Source organism: Cydia splendana, chromosome 20, assembly GCF_910591565.1.
Source record: "Cydia splendana chromosome 20, ilCydSple1.2, whole genome shotgun sequence".
In the NCBI taxonomy this organism is placed as follows: Eukaryota; Metazoa; Arthropoda; class Insecta; order Lepidoptera; family Tortricidae; genus Cydia; species Cydia splendana.
In genome coordinates, this window is record NC_085979.1 from 4,232,134 (window position 1) to 4,247,234 (window position 15,101).

The window sequence follows — 15,101 nt, forward strand, 5'->3', positions numbered from 1 at the left end:
ACTAGTTTGACGATAACTATATTTGTCTTCCAACACGTCGTAACACCTTCTTTTTGTAAATTTGATGTCCCCGACCTCTTTTTACAACAAAAAACCGAGCAATTAGGCATTATTTCTGCTGCTGTGTTCACTCGCACGACTGAATTCGGTCTAATTTAAAATCCGAGCCCAACTAGTTTTATTACCCGCGCTAGATCAGTTGATCTTGTAGCTAGGCAGAAGTAGCTCCGTGTTGCACGAAGATATTTGTACTTATAGTAGATAAAGATGAGTTTAAGGGTATAACAACTGGTGCGAGATTGTTGAACTATCAAAAATCTTATAAGTCAAGTATCAATATCATTAATCAAGCTAAATTAATGACATTGTAATTATCTCGCCCGATTCCGTTGATTCTTCTAAAACCTCGACAATAAACTGCTTGCTGGCCCCTCTAGCTTTTGAGAAATCTATTACAAACTCTTTATTTATTACATCGTATTCTATTCCCTTACACATCGTTACTATTCTAGAAAAGTCTGGTATTTTTATTGTTATTACTTGGTCTGTTTGCGATGGATCTGACAAGATATATTTATGTTCGCAATCATTAGTTTGTCTCATAATACATACAGGTTTATTACTACTTATTCCTTCTATTATACCACCTGATTCGCTCCAAATATTAATACCTAAATAACCTTCGCTTTTAATTTCAACAGCTTGAGTTTGAGCTGAATTCTTGAGAATGTTCACAGTTGCTCTGCTTGCGTACTCCTTTAATTCAGATTTCGTGACTCCTGGCAGTAATACATACGCATAGTTAGCATAGAATGGTTCGTATCCATGATTAATTATAAATTTGCAATAAGTACCTGGGTATGCAAAATTAGTTCTTGAATATTTTTCATTTAGATCTCTGTAAGTTCCTCTTCGTTGTTCAAATATTATATCTACTGTTTCTTTATTAGGGAAATAATAACCAATACTTGAACGTTGATTACTTGATTGGAGTAGTAACCAGTTTACAGAATGTCTTTTTGGCCCTGCGTTAATTTGACCTTTATCTGACCAAACTTCATATTTATATCTATCATTTAAAAGTCGATTCTCTACAATAGTTTCTATGGATGCTGTCGTGTTTGCAGTAATTCCAGAACCCAATGCAATAATTTGCCCTTCTACTACAAACCAAGATTTCCTTCCTTTGAGATTCATTGGTGTTAATTGGTTATTATTTTTAAAGCCTTCTTTATTTAAATTCATTCCGACCACCGCTTGATTGCCGTTGGCTACACCACCGACCCACTTTGCCTTGGATACAAAGGACTGCCAACTTGTCAATTCATCCATCAGCTCCATAGTATCAACTGTTGTCCCTGGAATTCTATATGGATCAACTGTTGGCCAATAGGCATTCCTAAATTGAACGTCATCGTAATTGTATAGATATACAGCACCATCAGCGGTGTGCCATCCGCGTTTATTCTCAAAATTTCCTGCTTCAAACGCTGAAATACGGTTGGAGTATAAACTTATACCCAATGTGTATTTGACAGTTTGTTGAACAAAGCGATCCATTGATGCATACATTTTAGCTCCAACAAATGGGAACTTATCTCCCTCGATGCTGGGATCATTTAATAAACTGGTCATCAATACTAAGTCATTGTACGTTCTTGCTGTTAATAAATAGTAATCCTGATTCTGTTTTGTCCAGTACTTTACCGATTCTTTCAGTTTTTTCTTATCCTTAGCTGATGCGAATGTTGCTACAGTCAATAAAGTGTACATGACGTGGGATCCTTTTAAAGGATTTAAAGATGAAGGTTCTCTAGAAACTTCTCGACCTCTGACTGTTGCTATCATTTCTCCCCGATAAATGAGGGGTAGGAAAGCGCGCTCTACACATTTTACAATAGGATCTACTTGGTCGCGAGGAATAGCAAATGTAGATCTTTGTGTAATTTCAAGAATTTCACCCATTTTCTTAACTAACTCATTTCCATACGATCCGGTGTAAGGAATATCTTTATGTTCAATATAGGAGCCGTCTTTGTAAAACCCATCTGATTCAGATACCGATTCCATTACTTTGACAATGCTGTCTAATGATTCAGATATTTTTGTGAAGTTCTTTTGCAAAATACCCAAGCCTAGTACAACTCTCGCTAGTTCAACTATCTGCGAACTTGATGCCTTATTGTTAGAGAATTCAATTGGATACATTTTATTTCCAAGCGTGCTGTTAAATTTACGGTATGGATCGGGAACGTAAGTACTAATAATATCTGTGTACTTTTTTAATTTTTCAACTTTTAGTTTTTTTTTAATTATTACTAGAATATCAAGAAACCTTGTCGGTATTGCGACTTGCCAATTCCACCAGTTGCCGTATCGCACCTTCCCATCATACCGTCTTGGCGATACCAAGAACTCTAAACAGTCTTTTATGTTTGAAAGGAGAACCACATCTTTATAATAATATGTTCCTTTAGTACCATAAGCTAATGCAAGTTTTAGCAAGTTTTGAAACTGTGTATTTAAAGCACCCGAAGATTTTTCCTTGGCTGCTTCTGGCCAAAGTACTTTTCTATCAGGACTTTGGTCTAGTATTTTGTAATAATATGTAGCGTCTTTAGACAGGGCTTTGACATACTTGGATATAGCGGTGTTAGTTTTTACGTAATTGTCAGAAACTAATAGAGCTCGGTAACTTTTGTATATGTCATCAAATTCATCTAAGATGACTGATTCTGATGGCGATAACAAAGTCTGAAAACCACAGAAATATCATTAGACAATATTATGCAAGGTACAGTAACATTTGCAGCAGGAAAGCAGTCGGCAGTTGCGTTACAATGTCAAAAAGGACATCTTATCAAGCCTATTATAATAAATTTGACGTTTTCTGCAGTAATGCAGTCGGAAGCATTAGTGCAACAGTATTGGAGCGCTACATTACTGTTGCCAACTGCATTGCTGCTGCAAATGTCAAAGCAGTATTGCTGGGGTGTCGTCTGAAATGAGCGTTTCTTTTATTTTTTGCCATTTTTATATATTGTGACCTTTTTTGTCACTTTTGTGTTATTTCTACTCAGAATTACGACCTCTTTCGATCCTAATGGGATAAAAATATGTCCCAAAGTTTTTTTCCTATTGTGTAACCATTTCCCCATATACTTTGTATGGCGGTAACAAAAAGGAAAGTTTGAAAAATGTATGGAAATTTTAGGACACTTTTTTTCTCCTATAAGGATAAAAAATGGATAAAAAGGGCTTGCGATCCTGACTAGATATAACACAAAAGTGGAAAAAAAGGTCACAATATATAAAAATGGCAAAAAATAAAAGAAACGCTCGAATAGGGAGTATTACTGCAATGTTCTGCCGCCAGAGTGCAGCACTAGCACCCATCGTAAACCATAGAGTAACTTATACATACCGTGCAAACTATTTTTTTTTAAGTTTTCACAGACAATGAAATATGACATGGATACACCAAGGCGGTTTGTTTACAAAGGGTCTACCGGGAAACGCGAAAATCGAAACTCAGTTATCTGCCTCTTTATCGCTCGAATATGCAAGAGCTATTAAATAACAAAATTTCGACTCTCTCGTTTGCAGTAGACCCTCAGATTGTGAGTAATTATGGTAGTGGCGCCCCCTTCGCAGAGTTTCGCGTAATATTCCCTATTCGGGCGGTACCTTTAGTCATCTCCCTCGCAGTCATTGGTGCGCGCGAGACTCACTGTGAGTCTCGTTAAAATCGTATCATAACAATAACAAATCGAGTTCAAATTTTAATGTTAGAATCGGCCTCCAAGTTGTTACCTGAGATTTCTTCACTTGGGATTTCCAAGTCGCTTGGGGTTTCCACGTCGCTTGGGGTTTCCAAGTCGCTTGGGGTTCCGCAGAGCCTTCATATTGGAGGTATACCCGTTGGAAAGCAGCATCAACTTCATTTTGGTCTAAAATTTAAAAATTAATTGCACAAAAATCCAAAAAACCTACCATATGGCTAACAAGCTATTTTTTTCAATTGTCATTTCAATTTTGATAGGTATTAGGTATGTACGTATTAGGTATGTAGTTAGGTACGTTTTTAACACTTTGACGTCTAAACGTTATTGCACAAACGAACGATGAGACAGACGGATAGACGGAGATGGCGAAACTATAAAGAATAAAAAAACCGGACAAGTGCGAGTCGGACTCGCCCACCGAGGGTTCCGTACTTTTTAGTATTTGTTGTTATAGCTGCAACAGTTTATGAGATACAGCCTGGTGACAGACGGACGGACGGACGGACAGCGGAGTCTTAGTAATAGGGTCCCGTTTTTACCCCTTGGGTACGGAACCCTAAAAATCAGTTTTATTTTGTACAATTTTTAAAATTTAATTATTTTGCGCATTAACTGGCTGTAATCTGTAACAGACGAACGGATAGACACACGAGTGATCCTATTAGGGCCACTTGCACCACTACCTAACCCGGGGTTATCCGGTTAAACGCGGAGTTACCAAGGTTACCAGAACAATTTGACACTGGGTTAACGGTTTAAACGGTTAACCCCGGGTTACTAAAATGGTGCAAGTGACGCTTAGTGTTCCGATTTTTCTTTTTGAGGTACATTACCCTACAAACTTAGGTTTAAGAAATTTTTGGATTAATTAGAAACTTAGGAAATATCACTGACTCTTCAGAAAGTGTCCTGCACTAAAGTGGTATCCAGATGGGACTGATCAAATCGGTCGATTTGATCAGAAATGAAATTGGCGTCAATCTCCAATTTTAGACTGATATTAGAGCCCTCTAAATTGAAATAATGCCCCAGAACGAAAATACTGGCGTCACAAATTGGTATTCTTGCGTGCGCACCTCAGAATTATTTATTGAATCAGATTGGCGAAAAATTGACTAGTCTGGATACGCCTTTTAATACACGCAAAGTAAAATAACGAATTCTCTAAATACTCTGTAAACCGCCATTTTTAAATTTGCGTGATTTTTTTCATCCCTATTTATAGTAACTTACCGAAATCGTTGCCAAAATCCAATATTTCTTTGCTGATTATCAAACCCCATAGTCCAGTGGTTCTCAGCAGTAGGTAAAAGAGTGCAAACATAAACTGTTCGGTATTAAAACCTTATCTGCGATTTAGTTTATTGATTTTCTACATCCAAACAATGAAATATAAAAATAATGTGACATTTCGATTTAGATTTGTACCAAAAGCACATATTTTATAGTCATAATACTCATAATAAAGAAGCAGTGAGAAATATGCGTTTAATTAAATATTCTTCTTCTTTAAGTGCCTTCTCCATTACGGGCGACCTTATGTATATATGCCATTCTATCTGAAGTCATGCGAATTAGTTTCTCTGTACTGCCCACCTCCAACCAGTCTCTTATGTTCCGTGTCCATGATATTCTCCTTCTCCCACGTCCTCGTTTCCCTTCAATCTTCCCTTCAATAATTAGTTTTAATTAATTATAATTAAATATACATATACATAATCCACATTCTTAAACAATAATTAGGAATTGAGAAAATAAGCATTATTATAATAAGCACTAAATACAGCTCCATCTCTTTCATATCAGCGCCATCTATGACAATTTTCCGGAACTAAATAAAGCCTTTCTTAACTTAACTATAAACGCCACCTATCGGTGTTTTCCGAAACTACTTAGACCACCAGCGAACAATAATTTCATGTTCTCATTCACTTTTACTAGTGAAATGCTCTCTTACGTAAAACGAGTGGCTACAGAGGGCGGAACTATAAAGAGGAGTATGTAAGTAATTCTATATGGAAGTAAGGTAACTTGTTTTAATTTTTAGGGTCCCGTACCCGAAGGGTAAAAACGGGACCCTATTACTAAGACTCCATTGTCCGTCTGTCTGTCTGTCACCAGGCTGTCTTTATGGGAAACAACCCCCGGTTGGTTATACGGCCTACGTGATGGGAGGTAGAACTTTATGGTAAGACCTGATTATGGAGGTTTTCAGAAAAAAATGGTACCATTTACTTTTATTCGAAAAAACATCAACTTTTGGGTACTATTGAATGAGACAAAGAAAAAAAGTGTCTCCAGTTTTTCATACAAATTTTGGGTGTCAATTTTGTAACGGTCCATACAAAATGTATGTGAAAATGCGTTACAAAACTGACATTTATTTTGGACACATTTTTTTTCTTTTTGAATCATTAGTCCTCGTGATTCTGGGTAAAAATAACCCAAAATTGATGGATTTTCGAAAAAACCTAAATGGTACACTTTTAAATTAAAATGCCCTTATACCTCCCCAACACGCATAGTTTGGATTGAAAACACCGTGATAATATTTCACTTAAAATTTAGTTTTTTCTTTGAAAGTGTGATGAAAATTTTTATGTGTAGTTCCAGGGATAAGAGTATTGTTACTCGAGTATTCAATTTACTCCAGCCTACGGCTGTCGTGAATATATAGACTCCCGTGCAATATTCCACTTACCCCGCACGCAGTGCAAGTCTCATTTTAAACGTCAAACTTCCAAGAAATTATGACGTGTAAATAACACTAACTAGCACTGCGTGAGCTATTAAAATCGCAGCAGACTTTTCTTTGTCTAACTCTATTATCTCTTAAAATCCAAGCCCTTATACGTTATACGGGTTAAAAAACGACGAAGCACTTCGATAAAAGGTAGGTAGTGCCCTTGCGCTTAGCTTGGCTCGTCTTGATGGCACTCCCGTGCCCCCAGATTAAATTTTATCATGGTAGACCTGTTCATATCACTAAATATGTGTACAAAACGCGAGGGTATTTGACTGTATTTAAAATAAATTATTTTACATCATGCAAGAAATAAATCACCAGAAGATTAATAGAGAAACGTAGACAGCATTTATTTTTAGACACAATTTCTATTTTAAAACTCCTATAAAACTATAAAGAGTAGGTAATTTGATCGTGACGTCACATGCTAGTGTTTTAATTCCATAGTAGCACATCGTTTTGACAGTTCGAAAAAAGAAACTGATTTGACTAGTAGTCATAACACTTACACAACGTAGACATCAGTTATTTTTAGACAAAATACAAATTGTGTCTACGTTTCTATCTTAATCTTCTGGTGCTTTATTTCTTGCATGGTGTATAATCATTTATTTTAAATACAGTCAAATACCATTATACGTTTTTCGGAACTTATGTACGAAATTTCATTTGATATTTACCAGTCGCTTTTCGGTGAAGGAAAACATCGTGAGGAAACCGGACTAACCAATAAGGCCTAGTTTCCCCTCAGGGTTGGAAGGTCAGATGGCAGTCGCTTTCGTAAAGACTAGTGCCTACGTGAATTCTCGGGATTAGTTGCCAGCTCTCGTGAGCCGTGGCAAAATGCCGGGATAACGCGAGGAAGAAGAAATACTATACAGTATGTATCCGAAATTCAGAACGAAAGGCAAAGAAAGAGACCCATTATTCCCATGAATGTTTAGGTCATACTGAGCAACTTTTACTATGGGACCAACCCCGAAAACGCGGAAAAAAAATGACTTTCCCATAGGAAGTTTCAACATCAGACCAGCAAAATGTATGAAACATCCAATATTTTTTCCGCGTTTTCGGGGTTTGTCCCATAGTAAAAGTTGCTCAGTATGACCTAAACATTAATGGGTCTCTTTCTTTGCCTTTCGTTCTGATACATACTGGATACGGGGTTCAGATTACGTTGGTTTCGTGTTTCGTTTGTGAATTGAATGTGCCGTTCATCCCTCCTCGCGGGGGCGGCCTCAGATCGCGTTGAGCGCGCGCCCCGGACGCCCGCCATGTTTTAGTGTCCCAAGTGTAATGCCGAAAGTACTACTTATCCTGCTTGCCATGGTCGTCGTTGGTAAGTCCTTTATTATTCTACTTAAGTGACAACACGGTGTATAGTTTGTTTTTGAAATATCAATTAATGTTTAGGTGTCAGAATCTCGAAATGATTTGGGAGTATAGCTGTCTTTTTGATATGGGACTGTAATATTATGGTAATATATTTTGTAGATTACCTGTTTCTGTTATAAAAGGTGCTTTTATTATGATATTATCTATATTATTGTTTTATTATGGTAAGTGGAAAATAGACGTTTTATTTTTACAAATATTTTTTTAAAGACGTGGAAATTGCTAGATTAAATATTTTAGACCTATATTATAACATATAATGATAATGATAAGTCTAGATTCACCTGGGGGTTTTCAGAAAAATGGTACCATTTACTTTTTTTTGTGAAACTATCAAATTTTGGGTTGTTTAGTTTCAAAATCACGAGTACTATTGAATGAGACAAAGAAAAAAAGTGTCCCCAGTTTTTCATACAAAATGCGTTACAAAACTGAATTTTTTTTGGGACGCATTTATTTCTTTTTAAATCAATAGTTCTCGCGATTCTGAGTAGAAATAACCCAAAAGTTGATAGATTTTCGAAAGAAAGTAAATGTAATACACTTTTAAGTGAAAATGCCCACATACGTATGTATACTTAATATTGTTGTTTTTTTGTACCTATTTCTTTCAGAGGTTTTAATATTATGATCGATATCAATATGAGCATATTTTTAATATTACAAAATATAACGAAAAAGATTTTTTTTGATAAATATTTAAATTTGTAGTGTTTTTATAATGTTGTCGATCGTTTAAGTAGCTACCTAAATATAGGATTTAAGGTACCACATTTCTAAAATGTTTTTAGAACATATTTAAGTAAAAAACCATGTGTTTAGTCAGGTACAATTTGGGAATGTAGTGATAAAAACAGTTAAGTTTGTAGGTTATATCCAGACATCGTAAATTTTATAGCATTTTTGGTGTAGCGGAGTGGTGTTAACGGAATTGGTATAGATAATTCCAACTGAAATGGTAAATTAAGGTTAATATTAACGTAGTTAACGCTAAATAATTATTAGGGTTGAAATTGTTTATACCAATTCCGTTAACACCACTCCGCTGCACCGAAAATGCTATAATATTTACGATGTCTGGACTTACCTACACCGTGTTTTTTTTGATTTCCGTTAATTTCAAGGGTGCATACCTGAGCTTAAATCAAGTAACTTTCCCAAAGACACCGATATTCTAATTAACTCCATTTCGAAGATAATCAATATTTTATTTTTTTCCTATAAGGCAACAAGCTTGTACACTTGCCTTAAGGCCGGTTTACATATTGATTAGTGTTTAGAATGAGTTCATACATTTGCTACTAAACTTAAGTAAAATCTCGGTCGATCGATGTTCGAATTGACATTGATATGTCACAGATTTCAATTCTTTGGTTTAGTTAAATGTAATGCCCGTGTTACAACAACGCTATATGCTACATTTAATTACTTTTTAATATTATTTTTTCTGAAAAAAAAAGCAAAAAAATTTTTTTTTTTTCAAAATTATATATGCCATTTAGTTTTCTTAAACGTACTTAACCATACCCCGAAGTTAACGGAATTCAATAAAAACACGGTGTATATCATAACATAACATATCAAATTCTTTTTAGGGTTCCGTACCCAAAGGGTAAAACGGGACCCTATTACTAAGACTCCGCTGTCCGTCCGTCCGTCTGTCCGTCCGTCTGTCACCAGGCTGTATCTCGTGATCTGTGATAGCTAGACAGCTGAAATTTTCACAGATGATGTATTTCTGTTGCCACTATAACAACAAATACTAAAAACAGAATAAAATAAAGATTTAAGTGGGGCTCCCATACAACAAACGTGATTTTTGACCGAAGTCAAGCAACGTCGGGCGGGGTCAGCACTTGGATGGGTGACCGTTTTTATAGATAATGGTACGGAACCCTTCGTGTGCGAGTCCGACTCGCACTTGCCCGGTTTTTTTTTGGTATACCAATGGGTAAGGTTGACGAAATACAAAGTGAGCCGATCTCTCGAACAAGTTTGAACAATATCGGTTCTCTTTATATTACACCAAATTTCAGCATCCCAGGACTTCAGAAAGTACCTACCCTAAAGGGTTTGATGATCATCAGTGACCAAACGAAACGGTAACGGAAAAGGTAGGCAGTGCCTGCCCTTCGCTTTGCTCGTCTTGGCGGGGGCACTCTGCCGTGCCCCCAGATAATATAGGAAAGAACCCTATCTTAGACTAAGATAAGTCTGCAACGATTTTGATAGGACACGCAGTGCAAGTGTTATGTTAAACGTCAAACTTCTTTGAAATGATAACGTATAAATAACACTTGCACTGCGTGTGCTATCAAAATCGTTGCAGACTTTTCTTGGTCTAGTTCTACGAACATAGAATAATAATAATAATCCCTAAGGTGGAAGTGAAAGATGCATAAGACGCGAGTTGGCACAGTGGCTGGTAACAGCCACTGGGTAGAAAGCGGCGCACACTTCTCGACACCCCTGAGCCGCTCACACGGATGTTGCTCCTGGCCGTCTTCGCGACGGCAGTTTCAGGGGCCCATCTAGTCAGCGGCAAGTCACCGCCTGCCTCGATAACGTGTAAAACATTGTTATGGCAGGTGTCCGACCTCTCTACAATAACCCAGTCTCATTGTCCACCCACACTTTAATCTATAGACCGGTATACTGTTCACTTTTTCTACAATAGTCCCAATGCCTGCTGAGACCGTTTCATGGGTGTTTATTGTTGCACCTGTGAACGGGTTCCAGCAGGCGTTCTACATGACATTAAAGCTCTCCAAGGGGCCTCTACGTGTTGGATCTATATCCCCACGCAAGCCTATCATAATAAAAGACCGGGATTTATAGGCCCGTGAAATCCAAAATGGAGTACAAATAATAATCCCTAATCTGAACGGAAACTTCATAAGTGGAAAATTGCGTGAGAATTTTTTATTTTGGCACACTTTATACAAAAAATACAAGTCAACATGTTAATATTATTGTCTCTGAATACATAAAACCGGACAAGTGCGAGTCGGACTCGCCCACCGAGGGTTCCGTACTTTTTAGTAAGTATTTGTTGTTATAGCGGCAACAGAAATACATCATCTGTGAAAATTTCAACTGCCTAGCTATTACGGTTCATGAGATACAGCCTGGTGACAGACGGACGGACGGACGGACGGACAGCGGAGTCTTAGTAATAGGGTCCCGTTTTTACCCTTTAGGTGCGGAACCCTAAAAATTGTCTAACAATATGTAATTTTTTGGTAAATCCTTTTAATATAGGAAAGTACCCTTATCATAATAACTTCTTACCAAACCACCTCAATTTCTTTGTTAATCGGTACACCTATAATCCGCCAATATTGACATTCGTTCTTGAATCAATCAGGGCTGTCAACGAAACCAAATTGACATTAAATGCCTGTCAGCGAGACGGATGTCTTATCGACGGCGATAAACGACGACGGACGAGTCGATAACGGGGAGGGGTGGGGGTGCTTCCTTAGAGCATTTAATAACTGGAGTCGCCTTTAAGGGCTTACCCCTTTGCCGAAAAACTTGCATAATTGTACAAACTTTTGTATGGACTGACATGGCTATTTGTACGTTACGTACAAATCATGTAGAAATAGCAATACATTTGACGTCTCCTCCCCCGCAAAAATCGGCAGACTGTTCCGTACAGAAAATGACAGCGATGACATCTCCAGTTACTAAATGCTCTAAGGGTGCTTCAGAAACGTAGAAGGGGGTTTCCAGAAAAAAATATGCCATTTACTTTTTTAGGAAAATCATTAACTTTTGGGTTATTTAGACTCAGAGTCACGATTAATAAATAATAATAAATATGACACATTGAATGAAACGAAGAAAAAAAGTGTGTTCAGTTTTTCATACATATTTTGGGTGTCAGAGTAGTGACAGTGCAAGTCCATACAAAATGTATGTGAAAATGCGTCACAAAACTGTCATTTTTTGGGACACATTTTACAGTACATATGGCCCTTTACTTTAAATTTCATTTTCGACGTAGTTACGTAATGAGCTTATTATAGCACAAGGTGTCGTAATGAAGCACCAGATATACTGTAAACTTAATTACGTCTTTAAGTTGTGGACCATAGTAGGGTATTTGACTACTTGTCAAATCAGTTTCTTTTTTCGAACTGACAAACTGTCAAAACGATTTTGCTACTATGGAGTTTATATGAAACACTAGCATGTGACGTCACAATCAAATTACCTACTCTTTATAGTTTTATACGGGTTTTAAAATAGAAATTGTGTCTAAAAATAACTGCAGTCTACGTTTATCTATTAATTTTATGGTGCTTTATTTCATGCATGTTGTAAAATAATTTATTTTAAATACAGTCAAATACCGTGTTGTAGAAGTGAACTATAGATGTACGGTATTCATGAAGTTTACTCCGTACACAACTCGCACTAAACTAGTTCGACCGGGAAACAACCGGATCGCTTCAACCGGGTGATCGATGCCCGGATTACTAGCGCCATATTTATTAACGCGGAACCTATATTTATTAACCAGTTTAGCAGCAGCAGTGGGAAGACACTCCTGACTTCGGGAAAACTCGGCTCCGGTAGGCTCAGCATTGCTCCGAGCAATTATTAGGGTTGGCACCACTGGTCTCCTTTTGCGTGCACGACCACAGATAAGATAATGTCTTTAATTTTGACAACCCTAAAAAGCCGAAAGGGATAGTGCCATACATTAGAAAGGGACAGCATGATTCGTCCCTGAATCGCTGTCAAACTTCGATTTTCTAGGAAGTGTCCTTTCTGTAGAGTAGTACAATAGTACTAAATAATAATTGATTTTGTGGCAGCAGTAAGGCAGCTTTTTTTCAACAATTATTTACGGGATGAAATGGGGGTCAGAGTCTAGCGATTCCGCTAATAGTCAGAAACTGTGACTCCTAAACATGGCGCCATATAGCGCCATCTAGTTCTCCCAGATTTCAGTGTTAATATTACCCATTTATTCTGAATGCTGGTGGACAGATTTGAATCAAATAGATTAGAATTTTATTTTATTTGTCTTTTATTTTTATCAAGTATGTAACTAACTAACTAACTACTCTAAAAGTTTTAAGTTGGCATGACAAAATTGGTTTATATAACGATTTAAAATTAAATTAACATATATTAACCAGTTTGAACTCTCAGTTTGATACTCTATTCATAGAGTTCTCTCTATAACTCCCAGTAACTCTCTATATAAATAAGTAAACTAGTTTGATCCGGGTAACTTCAACCGGGTGATCGATGCCCGGATTACTCGCGCCATATTTATTAATGCGGAACCCATTAGGCTTGACAAATTGGACAATCATTTCCATTTGCTCCGTTTTTGCGCCATTTTCTCCTGTTCGTTGTTCGTGTGTTCTTATTCGTCGTGAGAGAGTTTAGTGAATTGGACCAGTTTGGTGAGACCTTGAGACACGTAAAAAATGTAACAATAGGAAAAATGAAAAAAAAAAAAGCAATGAAGAACGGGTCTTATTCTTAGGAAATGTCCCATAAACATCAGGAGGCCTTTATATAGCGGGCTAATTAATATTACCTTATTGAGCTTACTGTTGGGCTAGATCGATTTTTATTTAATAGGAAAAAGGTAAACATTTGACCACAATCTCACGCTGATGGTAAGTGCCGATGCAGTCTAGGATGGTACATGCTTACCTAAAAGATGTTGAATAGACATTCGATTTAGAATCGACTCTCGATTTAAAAAGATCCCAGTTATAGTGGACTGGGAATAGATTTGCAGGAAGTGAATTCCACTCTTTAGCCGTTCGCATGATAAAGCTGGATGCGCTTTTTTATAAGGTGTAGTGGTACGCAGCGTACTACGTGGGCGAACAACACGCGAACACGAAGCGAAGCGATGCGGCGCGGGGTGAATCAATCCTTTGATACCTATAGAAGTGTCCTACGTGGGCGATCTCGTTGCGAACGCGAACGCCTTGGGCCCGCCGCGCCGCGCCTCGCCGCGTCGCGTTCGCGAGTTGTTCGCTTACGTAAGACGCAGCGTTACTGGTTATCCTGAGCCTTAAATTCGTAAAACCAGAGCTCGGAATCGGTATTGAAATACCTGTTAATATCGTTCCAAAACCGTTATATTATTTCGTTCATTATAAAACCGGTTAATTGATGGAACGCGAACTAAAAAAATACGTTCTCTCTCCTAACCGGTAAGAAGAAGGAACGGAACTTTATGGTTGGCAGGGAACGATATAATACCGGTTACTCATTGCTTTCGGAGACTCTCGGTAAAACTCGTTGTCATACGTGAAAGAGATAGCAATACTTACTCGTTCTATCTCGCTTCGATATTTTCAATGTAACCGGTTAATTTCGTTCCACAAAAAAGGAAGGCGAACAAATTAGGCATAAATCAGTATCTTAATAGAACAGTTCTTTAACCGGTAACCGCAAACGGAAACGAAATACTATTCGTTCCCGGGTGAAAGAACAAAACCGGTTTGAAAAATAAAACGGTTTCCGAGCCCTGCGTAAAACGATGGGAATGGCATGGGGCTCGTTAATTATTTCTCTGATGACGGATCGTGCGTTTGATTGCCTTCAAGTGTTCGACGCTGTTTGTGTTCTGTGCGTTTTTTGTAACAAAACGTTGCTATTCGGAATTTAAAAAAATGATTCGTTTTTATCTTCCATTTTTTTATGTTTTACGAATGTTTGGTACTCTTGCTTATTTTATTTTTCACCACACCAGCTCGGAAAGGCTCGGAAAGGTATTTTATTCACATGTGAGGCAAAGTAATCAAATGCAAATTTTGAGTTGTTTTCTTATGTTTGCTGGTAGAATTGACTTTTAAATGATGATTTTGGATGATAAATATTTAATCGCATTCCTTTGGATTTTATTTGGTTTGATTTTATTTGATATTTAACATTTAATATTTGCCTCGGGTTGGTGTGGTGAAAAATTTTGTGTTTCACTCGGGGGCAAATTTTGTTTAAACCTCGTGCTTTGAACCCCTCGCAACGCTCAAGATTCCTATTTTCGAACCACTCGCTACGCTCGTGGTTCAATTTTGGAATCTTTCGCTTGCTCGGGTATCAATATTAGCACGAGCGGTTAAACAACAACTTTGCCCCCTTGTAAAACAAATAACTATTTCAGATTTTGTTTTTATAAGATGAGTTTT

At 37.3% G+C, this 15,101-nt stretch overlaps 2 protein-coding genes across 3 annotated transcripts in view; one reads left to right on the forward strand and one right to left on the reverse strand.

Annotated features, from left to right (window-relative positions):
• Positions 1–232: 232 nt before the first annotated feature.
• Positions 233–5,124, reverse strand: LOC134800703 (xanthan lyase-like). The gene is made up of 3 exons (XM_063773204.1): positions 5,019–5,124; positions 3,814–3,950; positions 233–2,754 (listed from the first exon to the last, which is right to left on the reverse strand). The coding sequence occupies exons 1-3, from the start codon at positions 5,107–5,109 to the stop codon at positions 352–354; spliced, it is 2,631 nt and encodes an 876-aa protein (XP_063629274.1). The 5' UTR covers positions 5,110–5,124; the 3' UTR covers positions 233–351.
• Positions 5,125–7,786: 2,662 nt separating this feature from the next.
• Positions 7,787–15,101, forward strand: part of LOC134800789 (protein lev-9-like) — a 208,112-nt gene continuing 200,797 nt past the window's right edge. For both annotated transcript variants that reach the window (XM_063773342.1, XM_063773341.1), the window contains exon 1: positions 7,787–7,870. In XM_063773342.1, the coding sequence (XP_063629412.1) occupies positions 7,828–7,870 (43 nt within the window). In that variant the 5' untranslated portion in view covers positions 7,787–7,827. The remainder of the gene's footprint in view (positions 7,871–15,101) is intronic.

Bases quoted from the DNA above. Each gene is read 5' to 3' on its own strand.
- LOC134800703 (XM_063773204.1), bottom strand. From the start codon at position 5,109: ATGTTTGCACTCTTTTACCTACTGCTGAGAACCACTGGACTATGGGGT. The intron at 3,951-5,018 runs GTAAGTTACTAT...TTTAAATTTTAG, and splicing joins GGATTTTGGCAACGATTTCG to ACCAAAATGAAGTTGATGCT. The intron at 2,755-3,813 runs GTAACAACTTGG...TGTGGTTTTCAG, and splicing joins CCCAAGTGAAGAAATCTCAG to ACTTTGTTATCGCCATCAGA.